The sequence below is a fragment of the Hippoglossus hippoglossus genome, chromosome 3 (assembly GCF_009819705.1).
Source record: "Hippoglossus hippoglossus isolate fHipHip1 chromosome 3, fHipHip1.pri, whole genome shotgun sequence".
Taxonomy (NCBI): domain Eukaryota; kingdom Metazoa; phylum Chordata; class Actinopteri; order Pleuronectiformes; family Pleuronectidae; genus Hippoglossus; species Hippoglossus hippoglossus.
In genome coordinates, this window is record NC_047153.1 from 10,494,952 (window position 1) to 10,513,848 (window position 18,897).

General features: G+C 40.6%; 1 protein-coding gene and 1 long non-coding RNA gene across 5 annotated transcripts in view; both read right to left on the reverse strand.

Annotated features, from left to right (window-relative positions):
- Positions 1-4,384: 4,384 nt before the first annotated feature.
- LOC117758865 lies at positions 4,385-14,258 on the reverse strand. 2 transcript variants are annotated; one of them, XR_004613370.1, is made up of 3 exons: positions 13,931-14,258; positions 13,431-13,896; positions 4,385-4,397 (listed from the first exon to the last, which is right to left on the reverse strand). It is a non-coding gene; the product is annotated as an uncharacterized LOC117758865 (long non-coding RNA). The 2 variants fall into 2 exon arrangements; XR_004613369.1 differs by lacking the exon at positions 4,385-4,397 and adding an exon at positions 12,454-13,314 and having other exon boundaries at positions 13,422-13,896.
- A 1,429-nt stretch (positions 14,259-15,687) lies between these two features.
- LOC117758852 (glypican-6-like) overlaps positions 15,688-18,897 on the reverse strand; it is a 124,005-nt gene continuing 120,795 nt past the window's right edge. For all 3 annotated transcript variants that reach the window (XM_034580862.1, XM_034580853.1, XM_034580844.1), the window contains one exon: positions 15,688-17,461. In XM_034580862.1, coding sequence (XP_034436753.1) covers positions 17,244-17,461 — 218 coding nt within the window. In that variant the 3' untranslated portion in view covers positions 15,688-17,243. The remainder of the gene's footprint in view (positions 17,462-18,897) is intronic.

Here is an 18,897-nt window from a genome sequence, read left to right on the forward strand (position 1 = left end):
ACATCAGAAATTGTTGTATATTTCTTTGCTGCCAATTCCTAAACATATATAAGATGACTTTTTGTAATAAAATAATACAAATAAAGATTATGCATCAGTTGCCGTTCGGCCATGCTCTGCTGTGCTTTGAGGCAGTGAACTGAATGTGACACGAGTCTGGTCATGATCCTGTCCCTGTTGGTTTGGTGGTTTGAGCAGGTTTGACCGCTCTCTCTCCTCTGAGCTGTTTCTTCATCTCATCGCCACGATTTCACCATTTTTCAGTCGTCCCCTCAGGTGAGAGTGGGAACAAGGACTGAGCATTAAATCGAGATCTTTGATTTACGGCTCAGCTCTCTCCTCACAGTCGTATTTTAGCCGGCGACTGTATCTTGAATTTTGGAGTGAGTCGTGCTTTAGACAGTCACCTTTATATGACTTTGAGAAGAGGACTGCAACACACTCGTATTGGGGTGCAGCTGCCCTGAGCGTCATCTTCATCTACCCCTCCAAGGGGTGAGATCACGGTAACCTTATAGTCACAGGCTCATATACTGCAGAGATGTTGTCTGATTGATTTCACCAACTACTAAACAATTGTGCATTTAAATAAAACAGTTTTTTAAAAACTGCTGTGTACAATCATCTAAATTATACAGTTTTCAGGGGAAAAGCTAAATGAGTCACTGTTAAAAACCTGAAATTTGTTCCTCTTCGTCATTGTGGGTCAGATGTTTTCTTCTTTGTGGATCTGAAGTGGCGCCTGGAATGACTTCATCGGGTCTTTTTAAAATGAATAATAATTAAAGATTTTACTGTCATACTTTTATGTATACGTGTGGCTGTGATTTGATGTTTTATTTTTGGCAGAGTCCAAGGGGCCTTTCTGTTTTCAGCCAATCAAAGTGCTCGATAAGAGAAGTAGAAGAAGAAGAGCTGATTATTTTTGTATATTTTAAGAAACCTTGATGAATTTGTTCCATATTAAATAAATAGCCTCATCTACATGTGTGGAAACAGTCCACAAGCAACTAACTAAGACCATCACACACTGAATGTAGTCAGTGGTTTCTCATGCATGATAAAAGCCAATTTTGACTGTGGCTAGCAAAGGTTTTTTTTTCTTTTTCAGAACATAATGGAAAAATCTAATGATTCTTGAAAAGACTATTTAGAGATTTAGGAGACCACACAAATTTTTGTGCACTATTCAATTTTCCCAAAAGCCTTTAAAAGCTCCGTTATGGAACTCTGAATAATTAAACTCTGAATAATAAGATGTGAAATGTTGAAATGCTTTTCATTGGATTAAAGTCAAATTACATCAACAAATCAAGTTGATGAAATGTTTAATTTTCTTTTAACACGTGTTCAAAGTGCAGTTATTCTTTGGAGAAAACTCTGCCTTTGGCATTTTTCATTACAGGTAATTGGTGGTGGAGAAAGCCGGGTGGTAATAGGACAGTGTTCACCTCCCACACAGACACCAAGAAAGGGTGGTTTTAATGAACCCCTGCATTTTAAAGGAGGTGAAGACGGGTATTTTGAATAACTCTCATTGCAGTATTTTCTCTGCTGGAGTGAGTCCAATTACAATACACTTTGGTGTCTTCAGAATTACTCAGAGGTAAAGTCTCAGATGGTATGAACCAAAGTCTTTGGAGTCTTTTATCTGCGTATACTGAAGAGCGGCTCCTGGGACCTTCTGAGGAGAATAATGCTGAGCGCTGCTTAAACGTATCCAGAGATTAATTTCATATTCCCATCAAGGTTTCTGTTTCACTCAGAATTATAACTGTGACCTTGACGAGAGCTAACGTTTAGCCTCATCTTAGACGGGAGCTTTAATCATCGCAGTGCAGAGGCAGACGAGGCTTTTGTTCACGGTGAAACCAGTGTTTTCAAAAGCTTAACTCTGAACACACGACGTGTCTTTGAATGAGTCAAGGAGACAAACAGCTGAAAAAGATGAGTGAGGTCATTTTTAACCAAAGGAGGCTTATTGCTACAGTTGTACCGGCCGGATGTTTCAATGGTATTAACAGCAAATCTAAATCGACTTTGGTTTTTATTTCAATTCAGCCAAAAGATCTGTTTCACCACTAAAATTTCTTAACAACTATTTGGTGAATGGCCATGATCTTCTGCCTTTTCCTTTAGCCCTGGTGCGCACCAGAGGATTTTCAACTCTTAACCGATTTAAAAAAACGTTGCAAACCACAGAGAGATTTAACCGATTGTGAATGTCATAAGAGTCATAACACACACACTAGATGATTTGGCCGGAAAACATAAGACCACACGATTTGCCCTTTGTCATGATTTCACAGTGACGATTGCGATTGAGATCTCACAGAAATTTGCGTGATCAAACGGGACTTCAGAAGAAATACAAACATGGAGGTTGATCGACGTCGTCAAGGTAGTGTGTAATGTTTTGCAGTGGAGAAACAAAGAAAGAGAAAAACAATATGGTCTTGGCTGAGAAGGAGGAATAAGCTTTGGCAGCACCAGGTGGAGGTGAGTTGGAAATTTTTCGTTGTTTATAGTTGTAGCTAAACAACCACGCAACATCCGGTTGGTGACGCTTCCCGCTCGGCTTGCTCTCATTGGCTGTTGTGGATTTGCTCAGTATTCTTTCGGAGCAGATTCCAGATCAGGGAGGCTCCGACACAATTGGTAGCATTAAGATTATTTTGTAAACCCGTCACACTTCAGGATTATTTGTGCAGATAATCGGCTCTGACTGGCCTCTAATCGGAAATGCCCCCGTGATACTCTGCCCGCTTTATCCTTCAGTGTGACCCAGCCCTTAGGGTCAGGGTTCGTTTAACTTGCACCTTGCACAATATTTACATAAATTAAAATTGTCTATTTATGACTAAATACCCGCAACAGTTATTACATTCCCCTCATCATGTGCGTGGACTTGTTTCTTTTATAATTTCTGAATAGCATTAACAGCAAATACATTAACATGAATTTAACGTTTTAATAATTTGTGTTTGGTGTATATCTCCACATTTCTAAGGAAGATGTTCAACACAACATTGCACATTCGATTCCTGTTTGAGGGACGTCCATCTGTGTGCGACGTCTTTGCACCGTTAATTAAACCCCGCACACCCACAGTCCGTCTACTGTGCACAGGAGAGCACATATACAAATTTACTATCAATGTTACAGACTGAAACTGTTCGGGGCAAGTGCTGCTGTCGGCCTGCGCTGAGTAAAAAAAGATATAATGGATAATCACAGGTATATTGTAGCCTCCTGCACGTGCACAGCTAGTATCCAGCAGTGAGGTTAAGAAATTGCATTTATTCATGACTGAGCTTTATCATTTCTACTATTCATTTATTTTCATTTTTCATTTTCAGACAGAAAAGCACCGTCAACAGTCGGCGTCAACCAGCACCAAGCCTCCCTGCTGTCCCATTCTTCTGCATCTCTTTATGTGAGTGCTCAGACATTAATTATGCACACACACACCGTACACACACACACACACACACACACACACACACACACACACACACACACCTCCCACGTCCTGGAGACAGCAGTCTGCACCTTCTCACCCCCTTGTTTTCTATGTTTCGAGCCTTTTCTTTCTCAGAGAAAGGGGGTAAACAGTCCCATCAATAAAGTGTTTTCCCGCTGTCTACCCACCCACTGCTTCCAGATTATTAGACAGGACTACAGCATAGGTTTCACAATAAATCCTCTCATCTCTTCCCTCCCTGGCTTTCCTCTTCATTCGTCTTCTTTTTTCATCACTGACACTCCTCCTCACTCTATCGCAACTTACTCTCCCGCCAAGGTGAGGTTTTACTTTCAGAAGACACTGTTTTACTCCTCACAAACATGCAAATGCACCATATGTAGATATTACGTTTATATGGGAAAATTGTAAAAAAGAAAAAAAGCCAATTTAAATTATATAGGTTTGTTTCTGTGCCTCTTTTTACACGTCAGTTAAATTAGTTTCGACTGACACAGTATCAGTCACAGGTGTCTGCCAATTCCACCTGAAATCTAAATTTGCTGGGATGCGAGCCACATCTTATTCTCCGCGAGCTGAGGACTGGGATCAGGTGCGAGGATAAGTGACCATAAATAAGCTTGAAATATGTGAGCAGGAGTCGAACGTTTATGAAAATGTTAGTTGATGCACTGCTGTGCTGTCAAGTGAACCTGCTGTGTGTTAGAGATATATATATATATAAGAAAAACTAGGTCAGCTAAAGTGGAGCCAAGAAAAAGCAGCAGATGATATAAAAAAGACAAGTTGGAGAGCATGTAAAACATACAAATATAAATGGAATAGAATTAATATCAAATGGTGATAAGACTGGAAACACTGATACAGGCCTAAAGGAGTGAATAATGTACAAATGTAACAAAACTATTTTCACCTTTTATTATAAGAAATCAGCTGATTTGTTCCTGAGGCGCCTGCATATATGCATGCTGTCATCTTCATCATCCTCATCCTCATGTCTGCCCCACAAGGTCAGCTGGTGTTTGGCAGGATTGTGCACCACACAGCAGAGAGCTAATTTGGCACACAGGGAGACGATAAGACAAACTGTCACTAATCCTTAAGAGGTGCAGTAATGCTTCCTGCACACAGGGAGGAACAAAAAATAATTAATCTTCCCCTCCCCTTTGTTTACACCTTACTGACATGTCAGTTATAGCATGTTATTGCCGATACGGTGAAAAGACTCTTCTGCTTTGTAAATAGGAATCATTTTCCTCCGTGCAGCAGCTTCGGCATTATAACTCTCAGCGTTTCGGGAGAAGAGTTCTATTTTATTTACTGACCTACTTTTTTTTTTCACAGCTTCACACGAGCAGAGCCGCGACTGTTTGGACCATCCCCACGGCCACGGACCCATTTGCCAGACGAGCCAACCTTCAAAATTTCTAATTTCCAGATCACATAAGTCATGCTCAAATCTCGTCCCTAATATCCCCCCCCCCCCCCTCTTCATGGTTCCCACGCACGCTGCTCTCCCATATTTCTCTGGTGCAAGGTGGGTGTCCCGCTTCACATCAGCTCCTGACTGAGGTCTGACACATCATCTCGCCGCATCCAGGGCGGACGCACTGCCAGTTCCATTTACGACACAAGCTGCTGCATTATTCATGCTTCTTAATTGGGCGGTGAAGCAGCAGCTTATACGAATGAGACATTTAGTGGATCAGGGTTTTGGATGTTACTTTCAACATGACTCTGCCACAGCACACAAAAGCAAACATGATAAGACGTGGCACAGTGACAGGGCCTGGAAAGGAGGCAGTATTTTTAGCAACAAGTAATGATATTATTACGATCATTTCACTACACGGGGGTGAAGAGTGCTCACGGAACATCAGTGCACACAGTGAGAGGCACACAGGAGATTAGGATTATTAAACTGACTGACTGTTTGCTCTCCACGCTGCCAAGTCAGGAAACTATTTGACATGGTTTAAAAATGTAGAACGAATCATTTTGTAATTGTAAAAACAGGAAGTATGTTGAACTCAGGGTTAGGGTTGGTAATAGTGTTGCTTTATCATGGGCCGCTGCCTGAAAAAAAAATAAGAGTTGAAATCAGGAAAGAAAACAGCAGCAAATACCACAGTTTTTATTTTCACATCATAAACTTTACATTGTACTGATCTGGAGAGAAGTTGGATGGAAATAGAAATACAATCAGAACTATTTTAAGATTCTTATTCTTTGGATATCATTTATTGTTGAACAGATAAAATGTGGCTACTCAGAGAATTTGAATGAAAACTAAAAAAATCATTCATTTTATGAACCCTTTATTATATAGAATGTCAAAAAGTTTGTGAGAAACATGTTTGTTATGTGTCTGTCGTCTCGTTTTGACCAACCAACAGTTCAAAACTAGGAAAATACAGTGACAGGAGTATTTGTTCTTATGAAGTAAAATTCGTAAAATCACTGCAAAACCTACCTCTGTACAAATAAAATACAAACTATTGGAGTATAATGATACATCAAAGTGTACCCAGCATTTTCATGTTCATATGTTAGTTAATCTACATGATATTATATTCCTGTTTAGTTTGTGCAGTCGTAATCCGAAACTATGAAATAAATATAGTGCATGTAAAAAGTACAATATTTATCAGTGTGTACTGCAGTAGAAGTATAAATCAAAACAATCCTGTTCAAGTATCTTAAAATAGTATTTAAGTCCAGTACTTCTGTAAATGTCATTTTCCACCACAATCAAACACATTCAGTAAAAATTTTAAAGCTTATTTGTGATTAGAGATCTGACGATTGATCTGTGATTGAAATTGTTGGCGTAAATTTTTGGCCAACTGATAAATAACTTTAACCTCTTTTGCCTGAAATTATGAAATATCAAAAATAACTGTTATTGGAGAGGAACGGATGTTTTTTGTCTGATATATAGCAACACTTTTTAAAAAATAGTTCTGGACAATTATTAACAATTGAAAATGTGTTGATAAACAGTGGTGGAAGTCTGTTGTAAAAATATTTCCTAATAAAAGGTTAAACATAAGCTGCAAATGTGTTTTCAGAGCCCAACAGATCCAAGCTGCTTTCGGAGCTGAAGCTTTTTCTGTGTCTCTTGACAGTTGAGAGAAAGCGCCGCATGCTGTACCTGTTGGCTCCGGAGCCATATGCCTCTGACATGGCAGCGTGCATGAGCACGGATCAGCCCGGTGATGGGGCCTAACATCCGCTGCATGGGCTCAGCAGACTCCCTCTCTTTCTCAAGTCAAGTGGTGGGTCAAAAAGGATAAAACCATTCTTTTTCTGTTCTCTGATGCATGCTAATATGCAGCCTGTCAGTACCGAGGTGGCAAGGCCCTCAGGGAGGATTTTGCACTGAACTATTTCTTGTCTGTAGAAAGATCAGGGAGGGTAATCTCTGTCTCTGCTATCCAGGACCGCTCTGCTGTGTAATTCAGTCTTTATCCTAAATCCGGAGAGAGAGAGAGAGAGACAGCAGAGGAAGACAGAGGGAGAATTTATTTCAAAAGCTCTAATGTGTGAAACAAGAAAAAGTGTATTTGCACAAGTGATTGCGAAGGGCTTAGGGTACTGAAGAGAGGAACATGTTTTGGATGGAAATACATATTCAGAACAATATTTCCACACTTTAATCATTCAGGGATTAGAGGCGTTGAATGGGCCCTTCAGAGGGACAATAGACTGTAAAGACTATACAATCTATATAAAGATGGACGACATGGCAGATTCCCAAAAGAGAAGCTTAATCACCTTGATCGCCCCCTGATGGCTGGTTGCAATATAGGACATTAACGATGAAAAAAAACATTCTAAGTAGTCTCAACAATGTTTTCTGTCATTTTAGGAAGTTCTTATCACACAGATATTTGCTTAAGTGCAGATTTTTTGGTTAATTTCTTTGAATTATATGTTTGATGCTATAAAAATAGGTTGAAACATCATGACTGACAGCTGAGACCGACTCCTGATTGGTTGAGTGCATGTATTAGCGGGACCTCTCTACCTCAGCTACACTCCATGATCACTGCTGTGCAGACTCCGGCTCCAAATGAAAAACAGAAATTTGGCGTCATCTGTATCCAGGATATTTTAGCTTCGTCTTGGCCCACTGGGAGGAGGTAGAGATGGTTCCTCCATCTTGAGGAACAATGTGTGCTGCCGACCAAGGTCACATCAATATCACACTTACCAGTTGAGAGTGCTTGTGTATTGAACCTGCTGTGTTGGTAATTGGGAAAAGCACAGATACACAAACCAGCATCTGGTCTTGTTTGTTCAAGCAAACCTTTTTTTAGATTTTCATTTTTTTGATATAACTCTCCTTTTTAATGAAGCCTCTCAAAAACCATGACACTTTGAGATTTATTTATGTCTTATTACACCGCGGTTGGGTTAAATCAATTTAATTGCTCAACTCTTGTGGGAGACCAAATTGAAAACCGAGGTTTAATTTCATAGGTCTCTATTTTCAAGGGATTCTTCCCGGTCTCCAAAGCCCTCACACTATTACTTGTCATGTAAAAAGCAATTACAATCAGTGCTCGGATGAAATGTGTCATCAGAGAATCCATTAACAATGTCCTCAGACCTTAATATTTACAGTCACCACCCTACTTTCAGACGCAACACTGAGTTTTATGAGTTGTGAAGGGCGATTAAAAGGCACTAGTCTCCCTGTCAGATCTGTTGTGTAAGGCAGTCTATTTGAGGCTATTATGATTTCACAAAGGTATTAATCGCAGTGCTGTTGTGTTACGAGTGTTCCTGCTGTGTCCGAGCCTCACATTTGACAAAATGCTTATTAGAAAAACTAATTTGCTCATATATTACTTACCTAATTAAACTAGTGCTACTATAGCTCTGTCGGTGCGATAAATAAGGGCCTTTAAAATTTAGTTGAAAGGAAAACAACATTAGATTGTATTTGTAAGTGTTTTCTCTACCTAAGGAGAAGATAAGCAATGAAAATAAAATCAATGTGCTCAGCCTAATTAAGTAAACTCTCTGTGAAAAGAATAGATTGTCCTTTTGGAAATTACACTTAGGCTTTGTTTAGACTGCAGGCAAATCTGATTTGTTTCTCATATCAGATCTTTCAGACAGACTGGCTGCGCTGCGATCAGATTGAATTTGTGTGCAGACCACACCGATCGAGCTGCACGGGTCGCTGCAGTGAAGATATTGGCATCAGTGACAGCGTCCTCTGAAATAGACGTCGTCGTTGTGCGTCACGTTGAAAGTGACACAAACAGACACAATCTGAGTGTTTGGAATGAGAAACATCTGCAGAGATGTTTTTTTGATCTGATTAAATTTCATGTGCTCTTCGGCTGTCCAGATGAAAATCAATCTGGATATGCCAAAAAAAACAAAACGAACTGATTTGGGTTGGCAGCTCCACTCTCACGTCACTACGCTCCGACGGCCAATTTGCTTAGCTTAGCCTAAATAATGTAAACAGCTAGCTAGATAGATCTGCCTTCAAGCTCACCAATTAACATGTCGTATTGTCCTTGCAACTTCCCAGTGACAAGACTCAAGGAATGTTTATTTCATGAACAGCCAAGTTCTGTAAAACCTATTTTGTCTACATCTCAACATATTGGCTCCGTTTAAAGTACGAAGAATTAGTGATTAGAGGCTCCTGTGTGCATAGCATCCATGAATTTATAAACAAGTTACATTTACTGGCAAGTTTTTGGATACAAGGGACGTCTTTTATCCGTGATTTCTAAGTGGGATGGATAATTTCCTTGGAAGTGTTTGTCTCACTGACTGTAGAAAACACGTGTCTCCTGTTTCTCTGTTCAGATTTGACCGGGTTATTATGTATTGAAGAGGAAGGAGATGTATCATGGATGCAGATTGCAGCAGTTGCAATCAGTTGTGATTCGGATGGCGATAAAAGCAACCATTTACGTGAACACGCCATTATCGGCTGCTAACAAGCGCTGATCCCCTGTTGAATTCAAATGTTATTAATATTGAACAGATCATGTTTCTAAATTGACACTGCACTTGCTTGGGCCCCTAAAAACACACACATGCCAAAGGTGAAGCCGACAAGATGGACAGTTCTCGAGATATGTGCTCCACACTCAGTCAGACACACACACACACACACACACACACACACACAGACACACACACACGCACACACACACACACAAAGAGACACACACACAGTCAGACACACACACACACACACACACACACACACACACACACACACACACACACACACACACACACACACACACACACACACAGATTGCACCCTTGCAGCTGTTTGCAAAACAGCAACAGGAAATACCAATCTCTAAAATTAATGCAATCCTCAAACTGTCCAGTTGTTGTTCAAATATTCTGAATGTAAAGAGCAGAACAAATGTTTTGAACCAAATAAGTAAAAGAATAATACAGATGTGTATCTCCGTAGTGTCTCTTTGCCAGGAGATCATGTGGTACAGCTGCAGTCACAGCACTCATACTGTACACTATTCCTCCAGCTTTACAGTGAAGCTGACTTAATTCCTTTCACAGTCACAGAGGCTTAGCCAAAAGCAATCTGAAATTATCAAGTGGATCCCATAGAAAAGCTCAGCTGTCTTTGAAATCCGTAAACTTTTTTTTTGTATTTCATCTGGAGTTTGGCCCTCTCACTCTGGTTTATCCATAATTGAAGCACATAAATAATTGTACAGACAGAAAGAGAGATTATAATGAATAATTCAGGTTCAGATGTGAGGCCGTTTCGTGTTGTCCCCATTGATGTTGTCATGTGAAAATGAATAAATGGATGTTTTGGGGAGCTGCTGAGATGTTCTGAATGAGGCAATGCAGTTCGCTTTTTGTCCGTCTCCTCTGTCTGCCAGACGTTCTATTGTCTCCCCTGACAAAACGTGATGCTGAGCCCAATTTAACAACTAATAGATTACAGGTAGCAGTGAAAACATTTTCACACACAATTTCAGGCGTGCTCAACAGAGCTTTACACTCAGTTTCCTGCCTGGTTCTCTTTCACTTAATCCCTTGGTGGGCGAGGATGACATCTACACTTTTTTTGTGCACTGAGCAATTTGGATTTCATTAAATTTGTAGAATCCAAGTCCTGTAATCTTCAACAAATATTCTGACATATGCTTAAAGGAAAATGTAATGACGGACAAATAGATGCTGAAAATGTAAAATGATAAATTTAATTTAAAAAGACTTGACAAAAACATAATATTTTCTATTATATATAATCTATAGTTGAATATATAACCTAGTTCTAAAATTATAGGGATCAAAGTAAAATGTAGCAGAACAGTGGATACATATAATACAGTAAAATTAGATTTTAATGTTAAATCCCCAGTGCCACATTAAGTCTCCCACGTTCTTTGTCACATATTTAAAGTTCAAAGTAATTTGTGAAAGTGGAGAATAGGTGAGAACAAAACGTAAAAAGACAAGACATGAAATCCTAAAAGAGTTTGTTAAATTAGGGTCCATTAGAGTTCATTCGTTTCAGAAAGTAATATTGTTTTTAAAGAAAGGGATTTATTTCATAAGCAGTCGTCTGTAATTCAGCCTGAAGCTGTTTTAGCTCATTCTCTCGTCACACTTTCTAAAACTCATTTTCCTGTAGAACAAGAGCTCCTCCATCATCCTGTGTTAATGGAGAAAAAGGATTTAGAAATTGGTGTCTTAACACAGTCTCACCTCACATAGTCTGTATGTTGGGTAAATATTTAGGTTTCCATATAGGTTGTACAGTAAGTTTGATAAAGATAAAGTTATTCTGCACATTACTGAATCCCAGGTCTTATATAACAATGATTTAATTCTCCATAACTTTAATGGTGAACTAAAATTACTTTTGACTGAATATTTAAATATAGCTGAGAAATTACAGTCTCCAGAGTTTTGGATAAAATACCAAGAGAGTCTCCTTTACAAAACAAAGCCCTCTGACCAAGCGGACCAGTGAATCTCACTAAGGGGTAATTGTACCCCGAGGGGCACATGATAGGAGCTAGTGTAAAACCCCCCTTGATGCAAAACTACAGCCCTGCCTCTGTCTCATTCTGCAGCTCCAACTCTGCTCATCAATCCCCTGCTTGTTCCCTATACAGTGCACAAGTTGTTTCCCACAATGCATCGTGAAAAGTAATGTTGCATCGATGGTCACTAACCGAGCAATATATACCATCATGCATTGCGCGCTTGCAAAGACGACAGGACAGAGGGCAGCATGAACAGCCCGACCTGTCGTACAAATGTAAAGAAGAGAGCAGCATTATCTTATTGTAAAGTATATTTCTTCATTTAAAGAATTGTCATTCAACATGTTTTTTTACCTAAACATATTAAAACTAAGTGTAAAATAAACATTTAAAATTTACCTTTTTGATTTTCCACAGGCCGACATTGAAGTAGGGGTTAGTGAATGAGATTTCGTACACAACCATGGTACGGCCAGCTCTGACTAAGCTAATTTAGCTACGCGTATTTAAGTTAGCTTAAAACTAACTTTGTGACACAAACGAGCATTTGCTCTTTCAGAGAATTGCGTCAGTAACTTGTCCCATTCCTTTCCACAGCCACAGAGCTGCAGTTAGACTCAATGAGAAAGTTTTAATGTCCCTGTTTTGTTTTTTTTAAACATGTGTACCATCAGCTGTTTGGTTAAATTGAGGCCTCATACTCACATTTAAAAAACTAAGCATGATATATTTTTCATTGTCGCACACCTCCGGCTTTATGTTTTTGAAAACATTTGTCGGCCATATTATGATAACGTGATTCGTTCCTTAGGTCTGTGATGTATAATTTAGCTCGTGTACATTTCATGAAAGTGATCCGTTTCTCTTACTATAGTAATATTCTTAGAGACTATTTCTCAGGATAGAAATCAGAGTGGAGAGACAATGGAGGAAACTTCAGGAAAGCAGTTCTTTTTTTAATAAAATGTTTATTTTTTTACTTTGTATTATTTTCTGTATACAAGAATGTGTAACAAAAGCCAAATAAGCAATCCATTTTAGTCTTTTAAAAAATGGTAAGGCATGTCTGCTTGTATAACCATCAACTTCAGTCCCCCCCAAACACTTTAAACAGCGTGCACTGACGGCTCCAAAAATCTTAATGTGCTCCTTAGTTATCTGATTTTGCAAATCACAACAGTACCACACTCACAGCAAACAGTATGTTTTAGCAAAAGTGCAACAAATGATTTACATCAAAATGGAAAAGACCTTGCATAACACATTTTGTTTTAAACATTCTGTATAAAACCTCAGCCGACCACAATTTTATGTTATTTTTTCAGCTTTTTAAATGCCAGAGAATTAATGAGACAAGAAAAAGAAAAGAAAAAAAAAGGACAAATTAAGTAAAGCGTTGAAGAAGTCTGACCAGGGTAACACAGCTCGTTAGGAATGAGAGGAATACACGGGCAGAGGGAAAAGACAAACGCACCTCTCGGTGTAATTGGAGAAGACTGTAATGACACCAGCGCTCTGGAAAAAATGTGACCGTCGTCTGTAACAGTTTTTTTTTTTGACTCACTTCCGAGGCTTTATTTCAGGAACACTAATCAGGATGTGCGTCATCCTCACTCCGTCTAATCTCCTGTTGCCGCAGCCACAGATCTCGTGGAGGCTTCTTCAGGTGCATTCGACCTTTGTGCGGCTGAAGATGCAAAGTTTTTACACTTTCACAAACGTAGTCATTAAGCTTCACTGAGGAGGCAGCACCTGAAGCCACGAGTCGAAGTTCCTGCCTTGTTACCAAAAACACTGTACCGACTGTTCTGCCTCGCTTCCCCCCCCTGACTCCGAAATATCTGCCCCCACAATATTTTCTAAGACTTGCAACCTGAATTCATATGTCAGTGATAAATAACCCACTTACTCGCTCTTACAATTGACACGTTCCTCCTCCTGTTGTGTGCTGTGTATTTATTTCATTTACCAATTAAAGAATCACCAAAGCACAAATATCATCTGAATGCAACTCTCATTACTGCACAACTGAGTCTAGATGGAAGCTAAATCGTAAAAGTCAGAAAATTCGGTATCGAGAGAGAGGTGTAAACATCTGAAGCTAAAATTTAAATATCAGTCCGAGCTTCATGAGCTCCAACGGCCCCATTTCACACACCATGATTTTTACATGAAACCTCCTCCACTGCTCTGCGGGACCCGTGGGTGGCTAAATCCTAACAGACCGGGATAACTGCTGCTGCACATCAGGCCTGGCAGCTAATTACTTTAATAATAATTTATTCAAAATTCAGTACATTATGAATGGTTACTGCTGGATGTCCACTCAGTCTAACTACCACCCGTCTGACTCATCCGTCTGACCCACTGAGACGGTGGATCCGATGGTTTCACCTCAACACGGGACTCTGTGCTCATGTAAAGACACCAAGATGCACACGAGCAATCTAAGATATCCAAAAGGAAAGTAAGCTGAGAGTGTGACCCACCTAACATCTGCATGAACATTTGAAAAATCTACATTTTAGATATTCAAAGTTGGGTAAACTGTGATCATGTGTGTTTGGTTATCATTGACCCCCCCCCCCCCCCCCCCCCCCCCGGTTCTGTCTCAGTCAGGCTTTGACCTAGAAAAGGCTCAACAGGCTTGCTTGCACAGTCACCCCTGCAGTATGCACTGAATATTTGCATGTACTTTTTTTGGCCAATCAGAATGCATTCGTTGACCCACATCTTCAAAATGCTCATTGCATTCTAACCAATGAGATACATATGATTATAAAAGACGGCCTCGTCTTTGGATGGATCTCAACTTCATCTACACTTTTTAGCTCCTTCCTGCCCTCAACTAATGATGTTGACCCGGAGGTGGAAAGTCTCCCATTCTTCCACTGGTGACCATTTCTCTGTGGCTTTGCTGATGAATATCTTTATTCCCAGGCTGGGATCCACTTGGCTCGCTCCAATCTACCTGGACTGCACGTTGTCTGAATAATCTCTTTATTGAGTTATTACTGCTGACCTGGTGTCCTCCTTGCCAGTGACTGATATTTTGATGTTAGATGTTAGTCAGGTTGTTTTTTGACTTGTCCTTCTCTAGTCTAAACAAATGAGACATAGCTTTAAAAATGAATTCCCACGAAATCAGCAATAGAAAATGCCAAATCTCCTTCTGCTAATGTTATGTAAAAATAAGCAGTTAGACACTAGATCTCCACTCCTGTCTCACGAACCTGTTGCAGAAGAGGTGAACTAATTAAAGGAGCTGCAGTCAAGCTTCAAATGGTGGAAAATGGTCAAGAAAAAGTGATGGAAATATGTTTTTTATATTTGCACTAATAAGAGGGAAGTGAAAATCACGTATCCGTCCAAGATGTCTGTTGTCTGCTGCCATTTTTGTGTCTTTACTGGATGTGTTAGTCACATGCTTTACGTACTTGATTGTGATTGGTCTGTTTCCATGCCAATTTGACATTAAACTATGTTTTTATCTTTACACCATTTTTTTTATGTGCAAATTGAAAATGAGCACAAAAACAGGGGGATGGATCCTTTGTGTTTTACTAAATTGATGTCGGACGACCTTTCGTCGATCTGTTCAGTTTTTACACGGTCCCGTCGTGGTACACAATTAGGGTGTACGCATCAGTGGTTTCATTTAATCATGCTGGGTTTGGTGGGTGGCTGCGGTTTCTGCGGGGAGTGAGGTGACGCAGGTCAACTGTTCTGCAGAGGGATTCCTGTGGTGATAGCTTTCTCTCTTGGGGTCCCTCTTCTGAGCCATATGAGCCCACTGAGAAGAGATTTCCCTTACGGTGCCAAAGACAATCTGTCAAAGCTAGTTGTCTGAGAGACCACTGAGGGACGACAGTTCATCTGCACCTTTTATTTGTGCCTTAGAACTTCAGATAGCTTTTCCAGGTCTTAGAGGGAAGGTGCCACTGTGTGTTATTTTTCTCTCTTCCCTCATGCTTGCATCAGAGACGGAAAACGAGTGTCACTTTGCAACGTGAAATGCCTGATCTCTTCAAAGGTGCTCAAATCAGCTGGTAATCTGTCAGGGCAGTGGGGTGTGGGTGAGGGTCCCCCTTTGAGACAAGGGATTATTTCAGGAGCATTTCAGGTGCTTATGAGCTGACGGCTTTGGCGCCTCCACACACACGCCAGCCTGAGGGGGGGGGGGGGGGGGTGCCTCAAAGGCCCTCTTTCATGTAACTGTGAACATTTGCCCCTTAGTTTGTTTCGGTAGGATGCCTGCAACAGTTCTGGATCCTGCCTTTTATGAGTGACCAGGGGTCAATGCCACTAGGTTGTGTTGGTGCGGCGCAAAGCTATGGGCTTTTGCACACGGAGCCTCCAGAGCCTGTTAGAGGTCTAAGCCAGTAGGAGATAAAATGAAGGTTATGAATAGTAACACTAATTCTAAGAGCACAGTCAGAGCCCTGTGACCGTGGCACCCCGCTTCTTTTCCAGTTGGTGACTTTGTACATGACCACTTCTACAACCTGTAGCCTGTCGGGGTGGTGGGTCTGTTCTCATTAACCAGAACATGGACATAAGCAGGAACATGCAAATTTCAATGTGCTGCTTCACAAGACGTGAGGGGTCAAACCAGCAGAGCCTGTTAGAGAACTGCATGTGAAAAACATGGGAAATAAATCATAAATAATGAACATAAAGCCAAGTATTTCATTTGCAAATACCTAACAATATTAATATACTCTGGGAATTAAAAAAATGACTTTTTAGGTGATTGTTAAATACCCAAACAGAGGAGTTTAAATCAGGTTTGCAGGCAAGTGTAACATTACGACTTGCTTTTCGCTGCGAAAACCTTCATTTTACGTTGATCAAATAGCTTCTAAAAACAAATAATACATTTATAAAAACGTTGCCATTAACTAAACCAGTAAGATTACATTACAGTACCTTCCTGTAAAATACATACTGCAACTGTTAAAGTACAATACAATCAGTAAAATGACCTGAAAATATAGATCTTCTTTCTCTATGGGGTGAATGTTTCCTGGAGCTATATAAACTTACGAAGCCAACAAAAATAATCTGTGCAAAGTAGTTCTCTCAGTGCAGTACATTAGCACTTTCTTAGAGATAATTAAATGTGCAACTATAAAGTGGCTGTAAGAACTGCTGCTTCCTGACGCTGCACTGATACGACCAAACGGGAAACCAGGTGAACTGCCAGCTCTGCACCAACCAATCCAGAAACTGTGTAGCCCGCATTAAAGAAAATCTAAAAAAATGTTGTTGTCAGTTAACATCGTTTCCATGCATGCACACAGTAAGACTTTATCCTTTTGTCTGAGGGGGAGACGACTAACAGGATAACATGGGTGACTTGTTTTCACGACTTCATCATACAAAGAAAAATAGATTCCCCTTTATCTGAAAAATCGTTGACGAGCCACCTCGAGATGGTGTGACCTTCTAAAAGAGATGCGTGTTTCTCAAAATCCACTTCGGAATAATGAGAAAACACCACATTTTCTTATCAGGTTTTTTTTTTAAGAGATGAGAAAGCTGGTTCAGTGATCAGCATTCTTTGGGAGACGAGCAGGATGCAGCACTGCACTCACTTCCAGTCCTACCACACGGCCAGCCATTCTCCACAGGGTTCCAGGAGGTTCTACACGTCCAGTGAGGGAACAGCAGTAGAACTTGCTGTTAAACATACTGTATGTATACAGTAGAGGAGTCAGTGATCAGGCCACGCTCGTGTATTATCTCCATTGAGTCTGCAGCGCCCAAAGTGTGAGGGCGGCCATCATCAGGAGTACGGAGGGTCCGCAGCAGAGCGACTTGCCCGCGGCTGCTGCTGCCGCGCGCTCGTCGCTCCTGTCAGCTCCGATTACAGGAGCCTCTGTTCCAACGAATACAAACTCTGTTGTGCAGCCGTCGGAGCAGCCGCTGCCGCTGCCGGAGCTGCTGCCCTCGTCACCTGCAGCAAGAGAATCACATGAATTAGACTTTACATACAAATAATGACGTCACCAGCAGCTTTTATTGCAACTGTTGAAGTGAAATTAATGAATCAAGCTGTGCTTTCTACTGAAAGTTCCCTTTTTGTAAAATTTGGTGACTCATTTTGTGAATTTGAATCATTTCCAAATAAACCTCAGTGCATGCACCAGTAAGTGATCACATCCCCCTCATAACACAGTCAGGTTCAGTGCTGGTTTTTATTGTCTTCAGTTCAGTAGTAGCTTTTGATTCAGCCTGCTCCATTTAGTTTAGAATAAAACTAGGCCACACGCTATTTGCAAGGTTAATAGCTCATCAGCAAACACGTACTGTGTTTTCAGTTTATCTACACACCGAGCAGAGCACAGATCCAACAAGGCCGAACAATCCTACACACGATTGTCTAGTTCTTCAGGTGGGGATATAAAAGAAAAAAGGAAGTGGTCTGATGACCTAAACCAACAAACACACACAGGGGAAAACATAACCTTGATCCCTGGTGGAGGGAGTAATGGGGCTGCCGTCCTTTAAACCTTTATTAAGCTACCTCTGTGTTGCATCACACTGGGTAAGCACATTTCACCTTCATTCTGCAAATGCACAAGATCCCAGTGAAATCTTATTTGGATGAAATGCAGTGACACATTAATATTTCCTCAGTATCCAGAGGAACTGCTCAGTAACATTATTTTTCATCTTTGTCCAGAGTATATAATGCAGACCTGTAAACCTGAAGCAAACCTATGCAACAATTGTAGTTTCTTCAGCACACGATGTCTGATGTGTAACCACTACTAAAAGAAAAGGAAAAAAAACAAATGTGACACTAAAATGGAGTTATGGTACAGAATGCGGCGGCAGCCACACGTTTTATTTGTGGTGCGGAGATTCTCACAGCTTGTCAGCTCGGGACGGATCCGCGGAGTCATGACAGAACGAATGGTTTCTGTCATCGCAGCATTTGAGATGTACATCACTGTCGGTGTCACCGTGGCTGCAGCTATTTATTCTCCTAATAATGGCAGCCTTGCCTCACTGCAGCTCTGTGAAGTTGTGTGATGAGTTGCTACATGAATGACACCTGAGATTTTATTTTGGTAATAACAGTTTATAGCCAACTGTATATCAGCAGGAGTGTGTGCACATGTGTGTGTGTGTGTATACGTCTATTGTTGTGAGGACAAATTTAGTTTTTTGTGATTCTTGTGATGACATTATGGCTGAACTCACGACTTTAAGGGTTTTTTGGGGATCAAGACCTGATTTAGGTTTCAGGTGAGAATTAGGTTGGAGTAAGCGTCAGGTCAGTGAAGCCGTTTGCAGACATGAACTCTGGAACAGGTCTGGAAAATTGGGTCTGGACATTTTCAAGAGTTTGACACATATGAAGAATGCAGCAGGAGATTGTCTGAG